The sequence below is a fragment of the Salarias fasciatus genome, chromosome 5 (genome assembly GCF_902148845.1).
Source record: "Salarias fasciatus chromosome 5, fSalaFa1.1, whole genome shotgun sequence".
Lineage (NCBI taxonomy): Eukaryota > Metazoa > Chordata > Actinopteri > Blenniiformes > Blenniidae > Salarias > Salarias fasciatus.
The window spans coordinates 5,757,505-5,772,351 of NC_043749.1; the positions used below are offsets into that span (position 1 = coordinate 5,757,505).

The following is a 14,847-nucleotide window of genomic DNA, read 5'->3' on the forward strand; positions in this document are numbered from 1 at the left end:
AGTGGTTCACAACCTTTTTCTTTCAATAAGAATAATAAAAGCATCGATAGCGTTGGGTTTTAGGGCAGAAATATTCAATAATAATGAGTTTCCCTGAACTCAGACAAGGGGCTGTTTCAGTCATGTCCATTACTGTACCACTGTTGGGTGTTTTAATTCCCTCGAAAGTAAAGACTCAGTAAAGTTTTATCTAACCCAGTCAAGTGTAATCTAATCTGTTCTAAACAAGAAAACATCCTGGGTGTAATTAAAAGGATCGAGCAGGCAGAGATAGGCACAAAAGAACTTTGTACCTGGAGTAAAAACAGAAATGTCACATTCCACAGAAATACCCAAAATAAACTTTTTAAGGAACATCCAATGATGACAAGACACATAAACTACTCCAATCTTTGACAACTAAAAGAAACAAAAAAGTGACACAAAATGAGCTCAATTAAAAACCACATTTGGTCATAAAAGAGAGAGTGAGGTCGTTTCACCTGAGAAAAAAAAAACAAAAACAAAAAGAGTAAAAAAAAAAAATGCAACATGACAGAAAAAAATCACCAAATTGACCAAAGTTACAATGTGAAAGGACTTTAGGCAAGGGTCCTCAGAGACAGAGGACAGGAAATTTAACCAAAATGACACAAAAACTGATGTGAAAAGAAAAATAAAATTTTGCTGCAAAACACCCAAATTACCACATGCAGGATAACCTCAAAAAATTCTACATGAGTAACAAGGAGGCACCAGGAGAGCACATACCTCCACCCCCCTGTTATCTCCTCCCCATGATCAATTGAGACTTCTATATCTTAACAATATTGTGGATCTTGATACTTTCCAATTGATTAAGTATCCAGAATATGATTGAGATCTCTCAGAAGAAAACTGAATCCCTTCTGCATTGACACATTTGGTTAAAAAAAAAAATCCATATTGCATAAAAATCCTGAGTTTTTGTCAGGACCCTGGATCCAGAATGTGATCTGGTTCACAGCAGAAAATAAATTACCTTCTCCTTTAACTAACAGGAGAAGCAAATAAACATAAAACACTAAAATGTTTTGACGTGCTGTTGAGATGTTTGTGTGTTTTGTGACTCTGAGGCTGTTTCTCATCTAACAGGAAGTAATACCTTCACTAGAGGTACCTGTTGTTTCAGATTCCAGTCATGGCTCGTGCACTTGAACTAAAACACAGTGAGGGGTACGTCAAAGGCTTTTAAATTTAAAAAGTAAACTTTGTGAGTGAATTTAACATTTCCCACACAAATCGAGGTCATATTAAAGCAAACAGTCGTTTTAGAAAAAAAAACATTTTATTCCAGTTCACGCTTCGTATTGATTGATTTTCACTAAGTAGTGTTCAAATCAACTAAAAAAAAAAAACTGTGCTGAAATAAATAAATATTTAAAAGAAGATCATATTCAGGTGAGCCTCTTTGAAAGTAACATAAAACGAGAACCGACAACTTTTTAAAACTTGCAAAGTACCACCAAAACACGACAAGGTGCGACCTCTGATTTGGCTTTTCAGTGCAAAACGAACTGTCGTCCATGTGTCCATTGAGAGAGTTGCATCAGACAGCTCTCTGCCAGGGGACTGAGTTCGTCCTATGAGGTGAAGCAGAGCCTGAACAGCATGGTCTGGGGTGTGGTGACATCCGCCACAGCCAGCTCGTGTCTGTCTGTCAGCCCCAGCTCTGGAAAAATCACAGTCAGAATTAAACCATTCACAGTGTGAGCATGTCTGATATTTATGAGTTCGCAGGCCGCGTAACGTCTGGTCTGAAAGCACACCCCGTTAAACGCCTCACCTTTCAGAGTTTTGGACAGATTTGGTCGAGTCCTTTGCTCAATTGAAGCGACCGACTGCAAAAGAAAAGAAAAAGAAGTGATTGCAGAGACTTTTAACACAAGATTGACCTCATAACACGCAACATTTCAAAATGTGAGTTTAACCACCTGTAAGTATAAAGTTTTGTTCCTCCCCTCCACTGTTGCAGTTATGGCAGGCGATTTCATTTGTCTGGGGAAAAAAAAAAGCAATGTTATGACAGATATCTGACTATGACTTCCGCCAGTTGGCGGAAAAATGAATGACAAACCGCAACCTGGCACAAGAACTCACAGAGAGACGCTCTCAGTCAGGTAATCCAGCACCTCCTGGAGCTTGGAGGAGGGGGAAAAGTGCAGGTCCAGTGGTATTTGGCTGCAGGCTGAGCAGTTTTCCTGAAACAGAAATCACACATTTTTAACAAGCAAATCAGAATCGAAAGGGAAATACTTTATCAATCTCTGGGGGAAATTCTTGAAATTAAAAAAAAAAAAAAAAAAACAACAACAGACGTCAAGATGGACAATGCAGGGACAAACCTTGCGCTCTGCTTCAAAGGAGTACGTGTACAGGCCGTCGACATCATTAAACACCATGTAGTTACTGAGCGGTAAACAGGCACTGCATGGAAGAAAACATTCAATGAGTCAAAGTGGTTCACAAGCGTTGCATTGTGGGTATTGCTGCTAAAATGATCTCGCAAACTCACTTTGAGGCCAGCTTGAAAACCTCGGTTGCACAAGCAGCTGAGTTCAACAAAGCAGAGGAAAAATAACAGAATTACATCCGGGAACACGTTCCTGTTTACTCAGTCGTGTTTGGAAATGATTAACTCTCACGGTGACATAAAGTCTTAACGACCGCAGAGAATTGGCTAATATTTATCAAATCCAGCCTACTAACCGGCAATGACAGCATTTGTAGAGGCGACAGCGGGAATGATCCTTTTAATCACACCTGCGACGTTAAAAGAGCACAGAGAAACAGGAACATTACTGCCATGGAGTCGTAGTTCTCTAAATTTTAACACTACACTACCTCAGAAAATGTTGAACTCACCAAGTAATCAACCAATAACCGTCATTTGTGATCAATAAATGATTACTGGTTTCACAGGTAACATGGAGAATAAATGACATATCCTCCAAATTTGAGACAGAAATCACTTGAATTCATTCCGGAATGCAGGGTGGTCAAGGTAAGGCTCCTGTAAGAGGCTCCAAACCGCTCCACCAATCCACCCAGCAAATTGTAAGAATTTCAAAGAAAACATTGATGTTTTTTTTTTTTTTTGTTTTACAAATTTCTTAGGAGTAGCAAAGAAAACACAACACCGAGACCCAAACTGTAATATTGGAGATGCTGCCATGACAGTTGCCGAACTAGCATTAGCTTCAAGGCGATGCTGTCAGGGTGAGTTTGCAGAAACATGCATAATGCAGCAGCTACCAAAGAATTTTTTTTTTTTTTTTTTTTGTTAGGACATTTCATTTTGCATCAGACAGTATCATTATATTTGGTTTCATACTGAAATTGTAGAAATTTTTCTGAGTAATTGTGAAATTATAATATATCTTTTTTTATGGCGTATACTCTTCCCTCTAAAGTTTAAACTTAAAGGTTAATATTGACACTATTGTTAGTGAAATTGAGCCGTGTGTGGCCTCTGAACTAAAATGTGTTCAACAACTCTGCTGTAATGACTGCACTACTAAGCTATTTAAGTTTAAAAATATAAAATGAGTGCCACTAAAATCACTGAACTTCATTTACAAATACATTGTCAGCTCTTCTTATCAAATAAGCTGCATTCATTTTCTCTGTTAGGCATTACTAGCCACAATCTAATCCCCTGGGAGTGAGGATGAAAGCTCTGTAGCCCTCAAAGTAATCAATGTTGCCCATCCGTGATGAAGGAAAAAAAAATATTAAATTATTGACACAGACTGTTTTATGACTCCTTTCTCAGAGCAACGGCAATAAATAATAATAATAATAAAGTAATCCATCGTTTGGTCACATGTGCTTCATGCACTCACCCTGAGTTAGTCTATATGTGACTCCTGTAATGCTGAATTCTGCTGCCCTCTCCACAGACCTCTGGTACACCCACTGGACGTGCCGGGGGTCGTCTCCGTCCAGAACCACGCCGTCTAGACCACATTCACAAACACATCATTCACCCTGACGGTTCTGAACATCACAAACAACACAGCAGAAAGACAGTGAGCGCTGATTTCTCACCTCCAAAGGGCATCTCTTTGGGCCACTGCAGGATTCTCACATACTCAACGCAGTGTTCTGGCAGACGAGGCATTGACGCAATGGTACACATGGGGAAGTTTATCTAATCCAGAAACGCAAATGGATATCAGCAAAAACAAAGCGTGTGAGCGGTGAGGATCACTTCAATCCTGATCTTCATCCTCACCTGGGGAGGGTAAAACTCTAGGGTACAGTCGATGCAGGCCGACATGCCGGGATAAATGACTCTGGCGTTGCCTTTGAAGCCTTCAGTGCCGCCATCTATTAGAGGAATAATGGACGTCGGGTCCAAGACACCGTCCTCATACTCCAGCAGTGAGAGCTGCAGAGACGTGGGGAGGGGGGACGTGTGAACACACAGAACATATCTCTGAACTCCCTTAAACCTCAACAAATACAAAAAAATATCAATGCCTAAGCGGTTAAATTAATACAAGCTGAGATGCAGAAATCCCAAATCCCTTGTACATATTTCATTGTGTTCATTTGCAGTGCCAGCAGCAAGCTGCCAAACAGTATCTCATCGCTCAAACGGCGATAATTAATTCTTACTCTGATCTGACACTGTTACAAATTTAATTAGTGGATTTACAAAACAGAGCCTGCTGGAAATAATCCTGATTTCCTTGAAGATTTGAGTGAAAACTAAACAAACTCACCAGCATACCGTTCATCCACCTCCGAGCAACAATAGAGTCGAGTCCGCACACAATTATATGGAATTCTGGAGGAAGAGAGCAAAATGATTAAAGCTCACATTAAATTTATGCTAAATTATGAAAATTTGGTTTTATAATAATATTGAATACTTTACAAGTTATTAAGGGGGGGGGGGGGGGGGGCTTTTGGAACTTGGAAGAAAAAAACTGCACAACTAAATTATTTCATTTGCTCCAAAACTAGACTTGATTACAGGTTAAAAAAAAAAAAAGATCTTTGTATCTCTTTGTATCAACCAGACTCCAATCAGACATTAGGAGACTTAAGATTGAACAGTCTTCCAAATACTTACGTCTGTAAAATGTTTCATCAAAATCTTGGATTTTCTTGTAATGTCTGCCTAAATGTTCAGGAACTCTTTTTTTTTTTTTTTTTAAATAAACATAAATTGTAGCAACTGTTATTCAGCAGGCTGCAAGTATATGTATTAGAAATATTTTTGTATTTTCTCTCATTTGGCTGGAAATTGAACCTCACACACTGTGGCAATGCACCTGTTTACTACACAAATAGTACACTCAAACAGAGAAAACAAAGTATAAGTAAGTCATCTAACCAAAACACTGTGATTTTATTGTATGAAAAGGATACGGTACAACGCAACATCCTGGTACACGAAAGTTGATGAAATCGGCTGCGACGTCTGCCTTGGGCCGGCCAACATCTTTAGGCCTGTAAAAGATCACAAACACATTTTAATATAATGACATGTGTCAGAAATCTACAAAGAGTCGACCACATGAGTCCACTGACCTGAAGAGGAACTGTCGGTTCAAGTTGGAAACATCGATGGTGTCCATGTCAACAACGTGAATGTTGCGAAAGCCCGATAAAGCCTGAGCCAAAAATAAAAATCAAGAAACAGAAATGTTGATGCTTTATTACTAGATGAATTGTAAATCATGCATGTTTAATAATAAAGACTTTACAAGGTCTTTCAGCAGCTCACACCCCAGTCCGCCAGCACCGATCACCAGGATTTTGCAGGTTTCTAACAAGAATTTGATAGTCTGCAAGACACAGATAAACAACATAGTTTAAAGCAGAAAAGACATGAAATATTCACGGATTACATAGTTGAAATCACTACCTCTGTGCTGGGCTCAAAGTCAGGGTGCGTGAACGGCCCTGGTCTCTCCAGAAACTTCTTGATGTGGTTCCACCGGCCATCCCACTCGCATGCATGAGCACTGCCTCCATCAACCAGCATGCTGAGGACAGGAGACATTCACACTGTCACAGCAGAAGGAGACTCTACCTTCTGAAAGCTGGATCAGGACAAACACACACTCACTAGTTCACAGCAGTTCTTTATTATAGACTTCTCCAAGAAGCACTTTGCAGCACTGTACTCTACTGTAAAATCACTACTCTGAGCCTTTTTGTTTTTGTTCGGTTTTAGTTACTTGAGCGAAAGTAAACATACTTTATAATCGGCCCCTTATGTCCTGATGCCCTGACTCCAATTCTCTAACACAATGTCTAAACATTTACTAAAATTTCATCAGAAGAAAGGGAACTTTATGGCTTTATTGTCCTCCTGTCGTGTTGTGATAACTAGGCTAAGTAAACAGCTAACATTTTAACAGGAAGAGTATAGTTCTTCATTCAGCACAGAGGCGAATAATACAACATGGGTTCACTGTACTGACATAATACTAATTTAATCAACTAACCAGCGAACTTGTCTTAAGTCACTTAATTATATGTTGTGTTTACAAAGACCGTTTATCTCGCTGTCATGAACCGCCTTCCTGGTGAGTGTTACGGCTGAAATGGTTTCCCTGTCAACCGGTGACAGCGGCCAGTGTTGCGGTCAGCAGGAGCGAATGTTAAAAACCAAAAACAAGTCCGTAGATGTCCTGATGAACGCCGTTTACAGTCAGGTTTCTAAGTGCCGTACCTTTGGTGAGTGTCATTTTAATGCACCGTATGCACTTGGTAGCAGCAACGACGGACGCTACAGGAAGTGTCACCACTTAACATGGAAACCAGTTCATTTGAAACACTCGTAATATCAACACTTCTTCTAGCTCTCTCAATTGACCAACAACTTCTCAGTCAGCTCCTCTAATCTCCTTCTTTTCTTTTCCCTAAAAAGAGAGGATAAAGCAAGGTGGATTCATGCTGTGGCTTCGTGGGTTCAAGACACGAGAAAGCGTCATCCGACGGTGTTTCTTGCTCGACTCCTCAGCTTCTACTTACGGTTCGTCCGTCTCCGCCATGTTTGGGTAAGTTCAAATGTCAAAGATTGCAGTGGGAAACCCAAACTTTTAAATGAAGATACGTCCGTATTTTTGCAATGATGTGAATTCAAACGACGTTTTTCTTTCATTTTACCTATCATGTTGCTTTGTAACACTAAAAGTTGTGAATAATTGAAAAAAGAATAAGAAAGAACTCAATAATGTAGTGGTGTTATTTCATTGAAGTTCAATATTCCAATTATCGTGAAGGCAACATTGTGTCGAAAACTGCAGTTCTATCAAAAATCCGACAGATGGCAGCACGTGGACATTTTAGCACGCATGGAACCCGCAGACAGAAAAACAGAGGGCGCCCCTTGTAGCTCACAATCTGATAATAAACACACCAAACAAGCCAGGGATTAATTTTGGGAGCACAGAAAGTGAGTTCATTAACAGCCACCAAGGGGCAATCAACAAAGTATTAACATTTTAAAAGAAATAGAAAAAGCAAATATTCTGCTTATTCTGCCTTTAAAACACACTATATTGGAAAAGTATTCACACAACTGCCTTTGCACGCATATGAACTCGAGTGACATCCAATTCTTAAACTATAGAATTTAATATACAATAACCTACAACAGCCACAACTTTTCTAGATGTAGGAGTGTTAATGGGAATTTTTGTCAATTCTTCCCATTTGTGAGGTCAGACACTGATGTGGGATGAGAAGCCAGACAAAGTCTACCGGGCTGGAATTACCTGAGCTCTTTCACAAATGTTTGTAGAAACAGTGTGCATGTTTTAGAGCTTGATGTTGAACACCTGTGGCCATGGAAGTGACTGGAACACCTGAACACCTTTGACAATATATGTTTCACTTTATATCTCAGATATTTATTTGCCTACATTAATTGGCAACTTAACACTTAAAAACATATATAAAACCGGGCATAGACCCTGCAAAAGCTAAAGTACTGTTATTCTGGTGAAAAGAAGTTTCCAGCTTCAGGAAAACACGTCCATGCACAGGGGAAATTTTAAACCAAGCAAATATGAACCCAGAACAAATCTTCTAAATAAAGGATAAAGAAAAGAGTTTGAGTGTACAACACTCTGCATTTAAAACTAAAGTCCATGACCATATTAGTCATAGTAGGTTCCTGCTCACAGTTATAATAAGCCATGAAAAACCTTCACATTAATCTTTTTACTCTTTAAAAAACCAAAAGGTTTTTGAAACACAGAAACAAGTTTTTCCTCTGGAGCCATCTGGATTACCTCAAATTAGACTGCAGACTGCAAGACTACATTAAATTGTGGGCTCCATAGAAAACTCCTATTTTAATTTTCTTTAGTATGTGCGCATCACATTTTGGCAACTCCAGAACTAACAAACCTGACTTTCCCCCCCTTGCCACATGATTCACTTTTAAGCTTCATTGTGTCAATTTGCATGTTCTCTCTATGTGAGGGTTCCACGCCAGCTTTTCCTCTCTCAAACCAAAGACATGCATCTTAGAGCTTATTGGTGCATTGATTTTCCTTTCTTTGTGCATTTCACAAAGCTGTATTGTATTGTTGTGCATCACAGAAGTCACACTGGATGGCGAGTCTGATAATCAGCTATTGAAGCAATCACTCAATAATTGCTTGACTTGTACTCTGTCTGCATCAGCTTCATAACTTAAACTATTTCCTATGAAATCCAGCTATCAAATCAATGAGCGTCGCGTGCAGAGAAATGGCCCATCTGAGTTGAATCAATCTTTTTTAGGAACTCATGATTGTGGTTACTGAACTGTTGTAAACTTTACTGCATTAAAAAAAAATCAGTCCAACATTATATACAGGGATCATCAGAGATGTTTTCTATAAAACAGCATTACATATACTTATTGCTTTGAGATATGTTACATGAGAATTACTCTGAGGGGCATGTAGAATGAAAAAGACATGGAACTGTGGTCCTGTTAATGTTTAACGACTTCTCCAGTAAGGACATTTCCCTCAAGTATCTGATTTACCATATCCACATTGAGTTAATGAATCTCTGCGTTTAATCTCTCATTATAAGATGATTAATAAATCTTGGCTGGGCTTTGTGCATTTTAAGAGACTTTCCTGTCTGCTGAAGAACATAATGAATCCACGTGTCCACACCCCCTCTGATATTAAAGCACATATTGAGCAGTTATCTTTTGTAGAGGTCACCGAAAATCTGCTCATGTGTGCACTGATAGCTGATTGCTTGCGTTGCTTGATACAGTCATTCAAGATTCAGGCTTTTAATCATCAATTTCAAGCCAATTTTTCTTGTTTTCATGAGTGAGAGTTCATGTCAGTTTTGATTTTGGGTTGAGGTGTGGACATCACGATGAAAGACAACCGGTCTTCTCTCTTTGGTTTGTTTTGGTTTTTTTCGGGGGAACTCTCTAATTCAGAGCCCCTCTCCACACACACCCTTTGGTTTAATTGCACTGTTGCTGACCAGCAGTCATTTTACACACAGCATCCCTTCGTTTAGATATTTCCGACTTAATACAAGTTGTCTTGGTTCAAATTATGCTTTTAAATGGATTCTGGCTGCCAGACATTTGATTTGGTAGAATAAAGTCTAATTAATATTAAATTATTTGAAGACATTATGGTAATTAGTTGATTTAGTTATTCTACATCCTCATCATTTGAAAGTAAGTCCTTCTGAGAAACTTAAGGAATGTAAAAAAAATTTAAGTTAATCTTGAAGTTAATCGACAAATAGTATTGTTTGTGAGTGTTTATATAAAGGTTGTTCTTACATATATGTGCTAAAAGATCTTCACCTTTTCTGATCTGGCGTTTCTGATTTGGATGTTTTTTCTTGTCTTCATATTTTAATGAGATGTTCCGAATGACAGCCTCTGAAAACTGATAACTAAAAATAACCGCTGTGTCCATGTCCTTCATAGCTGACTGCCCACCATCTCCGTCCGGCTCTCTCTCCATCCGTGCTGTCTGTCTCGTCCTGTCTCATTTAATCGCAGCCCTGCGCTCATGTTAAACAGCCGAATGGTGTGGTGACATTTCATCAAAACAAAGATATGGAAAAAGAAATCTCCAAAGACCTCAACACTCCAAATTAGACCTGTTCCTGTTGGAGTTTTTGTCAGGAACACTTCAGGTGTGACTGCGCCCAAACCTGTACCTCGCAGCCATGTCTCCCCTGTTGATTTTTTGAGTCCTCAAAGCGAGTGTGTTCAATGTACATTGGTTGTAAAGTAGGGCAGAGCAGGACTCAAAGTCAAAATCTTCCATCGCTGACACATTTTTATAGATTCCAGTGAAATGCCATCTGTCACTCTCCCTCCATAAGCTCCACGTTCTGAATGTCACCGCTGTGGTTCTGAGGTGACCCGGGTCTCTCCGATCCATCACAGGACGAGTCAGGTACAGCGAGTGAACAATCAAGATCACAACGCGCTCAGAGGAACCAACAGAGGATCTGCTTTTAGCTTCCCGTGAAACCGAGAGACGCGGTTTCTTTTTAGAAATGCACCGAGCGTCACTTTGTCAGTTTTATGGCCCGATGTATCTCAATACCCATTTACGATTTGATGGCTTTCTGTCAAGCCGTCCAAAGTGGTGTTGATTGTGCTAATGATAATGCGTCGCGGCGACGCGGCCCCGTGTTTTACGCCGAGCGGGGCTGCCAGACAGAAGGCGAGGAGAAGCCACAGGCTGATGTTGTGTTGTGCTGTTGTAAGTGATTGATGACTCTCTCTGTTGTAGTGCTTTGATTAAGACTCCAGTGATTTATCACCACTGCTCACAATGTAATTAGACTCTATATATACACTCAACAAAACAGCCTTGTCTTTCTGTATGATTGCAGTGTGTGTGGGTGTGTGTGGGTGTGTGTTGGTGATTGCACACACAAGTTATCTCTATATATTTAATGTATTCTACTGTACTGATGTGACTGTAATGCTTCCCAGGTCTGAGCAGTTTCCCAGGAAAACGTGCCGCACCCAGTTCCCTTTAGGTTTGTTGAAGAAGGAGATGCGACCAGGAAATGTGTTGCAGAATATGCACTTATTAAATTTAGGCGTAGGTGATGGATGTGTTTACCTTTGACGGAAATTGCCTGGAGTGCGTTCACTTTGCTATTATTGCCAAGAACCTGCAGGAAGAATTATTACTGGCCGCAAAGGTGTACCTGTGCTAGATTTTGTGCAACAGAAGAAAAAAAACACGTCAGATTTTACAATAAGTTTAGAAACAATGAAAAATTAGATCACTGTAAAACACTTACTCCACTCTGCTGTTTCTGTTCAGGTCAACCTTTCTTCCTTCAGAAATATATTGAATGAGTAGCTTCTCAGAAAACAATACAGGATAACACGATTAGCTCATATAAGAGCCATTATTGCAGCAGTCTTTAACAATTAGTGAACAGTAATGAAGTGTGTATGATTCAACTAACCGACTGAATACAATTTTGAAACAGACATTTTAATGAAGCGATGTTCACAGCAGGGTGTGGAGCTGCTGACCTGTCCAGGGTTTATCCTGCTGTCAGCCACAGTTAGCTGTGAGCGGCTCCACCGCCGTACACTTAACAAAGTTCTTATGGCTAAAATTGTGAGTCGGATTAATGTAACTCTCTCTTATAAAGCGGGATCCATCCCCTGATCTGAAGTATTGCTTTGTTTACCTTCTTCACAGCTACTTCAAGTGAAGTGAAGCATGTAACGTTTCACATAACCTGATGGTAAAACAAGCACAAGCTTCCGTTAGTTGTGACACGGACATTTGTTTACATTTAGTCTCCAGACGGGTCAGAAGGCGCAGCGGAGAGAACTGCACGTCCCTGTGAACACCCATCTCCATTGTGCCTTTTTTCAGCGTAACCTTACAATCAGCATCACAATGATTTCTGGATTTCGGGGAGAGGCTCGCTCCCTGCGCATTTCAAGGACAACAGAAGATTTACTTAAAGGGAAACCTTAAGACAAGTCGGGAACGGAAATTTTTTTCTCGAACTATTTCAACATGGTTTATTCCTGCTTGCACTTCCTTTTTCCTGTCCTCCACGGCGTGCTTCCTGCTGGGCCATCTCTGCAAGTTCCCCCCATCACTATTGTCCCCTCCTGGTGGAATGACACACTGTACATGAGGACAACGCTTTTTTCCAATGATTCTCTCAGATCTTTCACAAATTTAATTCCTCATCTAAAGGCACGGTTACTGATTGATCGAGATGATTCAATCCAAATCCAGATACGTCTATTGGACGATTTGACAAATGTCACTTCAGAATAAATGACCGAACCCTGAATAAGTCTTCTGTCTTCATTTGCACCTTTGCCCATAATATGGTTGGTGGCACGTGGAATGTAATTTTCCCCCTCCATCAAAATCCCGACCCTCCCATTGATCCGGTAAATTTCCTCCTGACAAGATGGAGCACTGAGTCACTGCTGATCTCATTCTGGTCAGCAAATAAACACTGCTTCAGATATTTCCACCGATCTTTTATCTCATTTATTTATCTATGTTACATTTGTGGCAGCTGTGGCTCGAATTTAATCACATCAAGAAAAAATACAAAATTTCATTATTGGACAAAATCCAGCTGGAAGCCACGTGAGTGAAAGCGCAACACGTTCCGGCCGTGATTTACGGCGAAGGGGTCAGCGCGTTTTGTCTGAGCCGTTCCCAACACTTGGCTTAACCCCTCTCGTTTTATGTGCTACTCTTTCCTCTGCAGAGCTGGAGGCAGGTGGGTGGAGCAGCAGGAAGTGGGGTATATCCTTCCTCTCCGCGAAGAACATGACTGAGGAGGGAGGCTGGAATGGCTTCGCCTCATCTCCTCCGTCACTGAGCGGGGATGTTCTCCGCTAATATCGGGAAGAAGCAGTCACGGGAGAAGCTGAAATCTTTTACAAGGCCCTGCAAGGTGATTCACAGCAGCTTCGCTTTGCAGCACGTGGCGAAACCGACTGCCTTGTAAAAGTAACGCCGAACGAAAACACACTCCTCCGTCATGACAGCTTCATTGCAGCAATATGCTTTAGCTTTTTAATATTTTTCCCGAGGCTGGAGGAAAATGATTTTGATCCCAAGTTCAGTGAAACAATAATTCAATTTACTATGCTCTCGTAATTGCATTATAAGAGTTTACTTTATTCCTTTTCCTCCACAGAGATCTACAGGCAGAAAATGCCTATAATCAGAAGTGCAGAGACTGCGAGCTGAGCAGTGTGCGAGACATTATTCATCTTGACACATCTCGTATTAATATTACGTCTATGCATATGAGGGCTTCACATTTAAATGCAACCTGCGTTGTAACGACTCATAATTTAGCCCATGAACACGCTCACAAATTTATCACTGCGTTTAATTATCAGGATGACAATATGATGCTGGTGTAAGCTTGTTAAACATGATCACCATGCCAAGGGTAATGCAGTGGTTTCCTCTCCGTTAATGATAATTACGGGATTACAGTTTATTTATACTCAGTGAAAGAAGCGGTTTAGTTAATGTTGCTAAACTTACAGCTTGTCCGATCATTTAAATCCATACGGCAGTAAACAGCTTTGTCATATTAATAAGACTGTGCATATCTGATTCTCCTCTGTTGGTTAGAAAGCACTTATTAAAAACCCTCATACGGGCTTCATGCATGGAATATCACCAAATACTGAAGAAAGTTGATGATTACAGTTACTAGTTACACCTTTTAAAGAGTAGTGGAGTTAATTTGCCAGATATTAAAAGCAAGACAGAATCAGTTTGTAGCTAATTAAACAACCTTGGATAATCAAATGAAGCAGTAAAGAAGACAGATGGAAGAAATGCTCGGCTCTGCTTGTGAAGGTGCACATTAGAGCCGAAGCTTAACTTTGTCTCACTTTCTCGTAGGTGTAGATCAAGCTAAAGTGTTCCTCAGCTGACTCACCGGGAGCATCTGATAGCACTAGTGTCAGTGATTAAGACACATTTAAGTGCGGGACTGGGAGTCTCCTCACATTAATACGAGCTGGTCTGATCTCTGAGTTTTCCCAGCGTCACCACAACGACGGCAATAAAAACCAAAATGGAACCACGATCAACAAAAACAAACAATTTGAACACTAACTCTTATTCATTAGGCTGTTGGTGGAGCGGTGTTCGTCAGTTCCTGGGGGCCGATCAGTGGAGTGAAGCCGGCCACTTGTTGCACTTTACGATGCACGTATAGAAACACTGAGACACCCACGTGTTAACAGATCAGCAACTCCATTTCAAACAAAAGATGAGTGCCTCTCTCTCTTTATCCGTCTATCTCTGTCTCTGTATGTGTGTCAGAGTCTCCCAGCATCACCCTGACTGATCGCCAGTCCTGACACCCGCCTGCTTGTACCGCTAACCCACCCAAATGCCCAGGAAATTAAATGCTCTGCCGAGGTAATAAAGAGAGTAAATCCTGGTTGTGTTCTCTGCCGGCGCTGAGTGTTGTGGGGGTTAGGTATTACCATATTAAGCCCAGACGGTGGGGGGGGGGAGATCACAGATCAGCACTCCCTCATTACACCTCATGTAGAGGGGATTTACCTCTTTTCCAAAAAAACAGCTTCTCTGCAGCTGGAGTCGCAGCTTCTGCCTTAGCAGCAGGTTCAGGGCAGTTTCTACTGGAGCTTGGAAATCCTCACGTTCTACGATAGTGAAAGATTTTCTCTCATTTCAATTTAAATTGTTGGATTTGGTGAGAGGCTTTGAGGATACAGCCAGTTTGTGTCATTGAAACTAACTAAATCTGTTTCTATACTATTACATTTGCTGTAAAAGTTCATATATCTTCCACCTTATGATCCAAAAG

General features: G+C 40.5%; 1 protein-coding gene across 1 annotated transcript; it reads right to left on the minus strand.

Annotated features, from left to right (window-relative positions):
* Positions 1 to 1,286: 1,286 nt before the first annotated feature.
* On the minus strand, positions 1,287 to 7,044 carry uba3 (ubiquitin-like modifier activating enzyme 3). The gene is made up of 17 exons (XM_030091745.1): positions 7,015 to 7,044; positions 5,900 to 6,020; positions 5,739 to 5,819; positions 5,563 to 5,645; positions 5,401 to 5,481; positions 5,102 to 5,145; positions 4,749 to 4,813; positions 4,256 to 4,411; positions 4,069 to 4,171; positions 3,864 to 3,977; positions 2,728 to 2,781; positions 2,534 to 2,570; positions 2,364 to 2,445; positions 2,119 to 2,219; positions 1,953 to 2,016; positions 1,805 to 1,859; positions 1,287 to 1,690 (listed from the first exon to the last, which is right to left on the minus strand). The coding sequence occupies exons 1-17, from the start codon at positions 7,032 to 7,034 to the stop codon at positions 1,602 to 1,604; spliced, it is 1,350 nt and encodes a 449-aa protein (XP_029947605.1). The 5' UTR covers positions 7,035 to 7,044; the 3' UTR covers positions 1,287 to 1,601.
* Positions 7,045 to 14,847: the final 7,803 nt, after the last annotated feature.

Excerpts from the sequence above, each read along its gene's own strand:
- uba3 (XM_030091745.1), bottom strand. The coding sequence starts at position 7,034 with ATGGCGGAGACGGACGAACC. Across the intron at positions 5,146-5,400 it reads CCAGGATGTTGCGTTGTACC|ACATTACAAGAAAATCCAAG; the intron begins GTATCCTTTTCA and ends ACATTTAGGCAG. Across the intron at positions 1,860-1,952 it reads ACAAAACTTTATACTTACAG|TCGGTCGCTTCAATTGAGCA; the intron begins GTGGTTAAACTC and ends TTTCTTTTGCAG.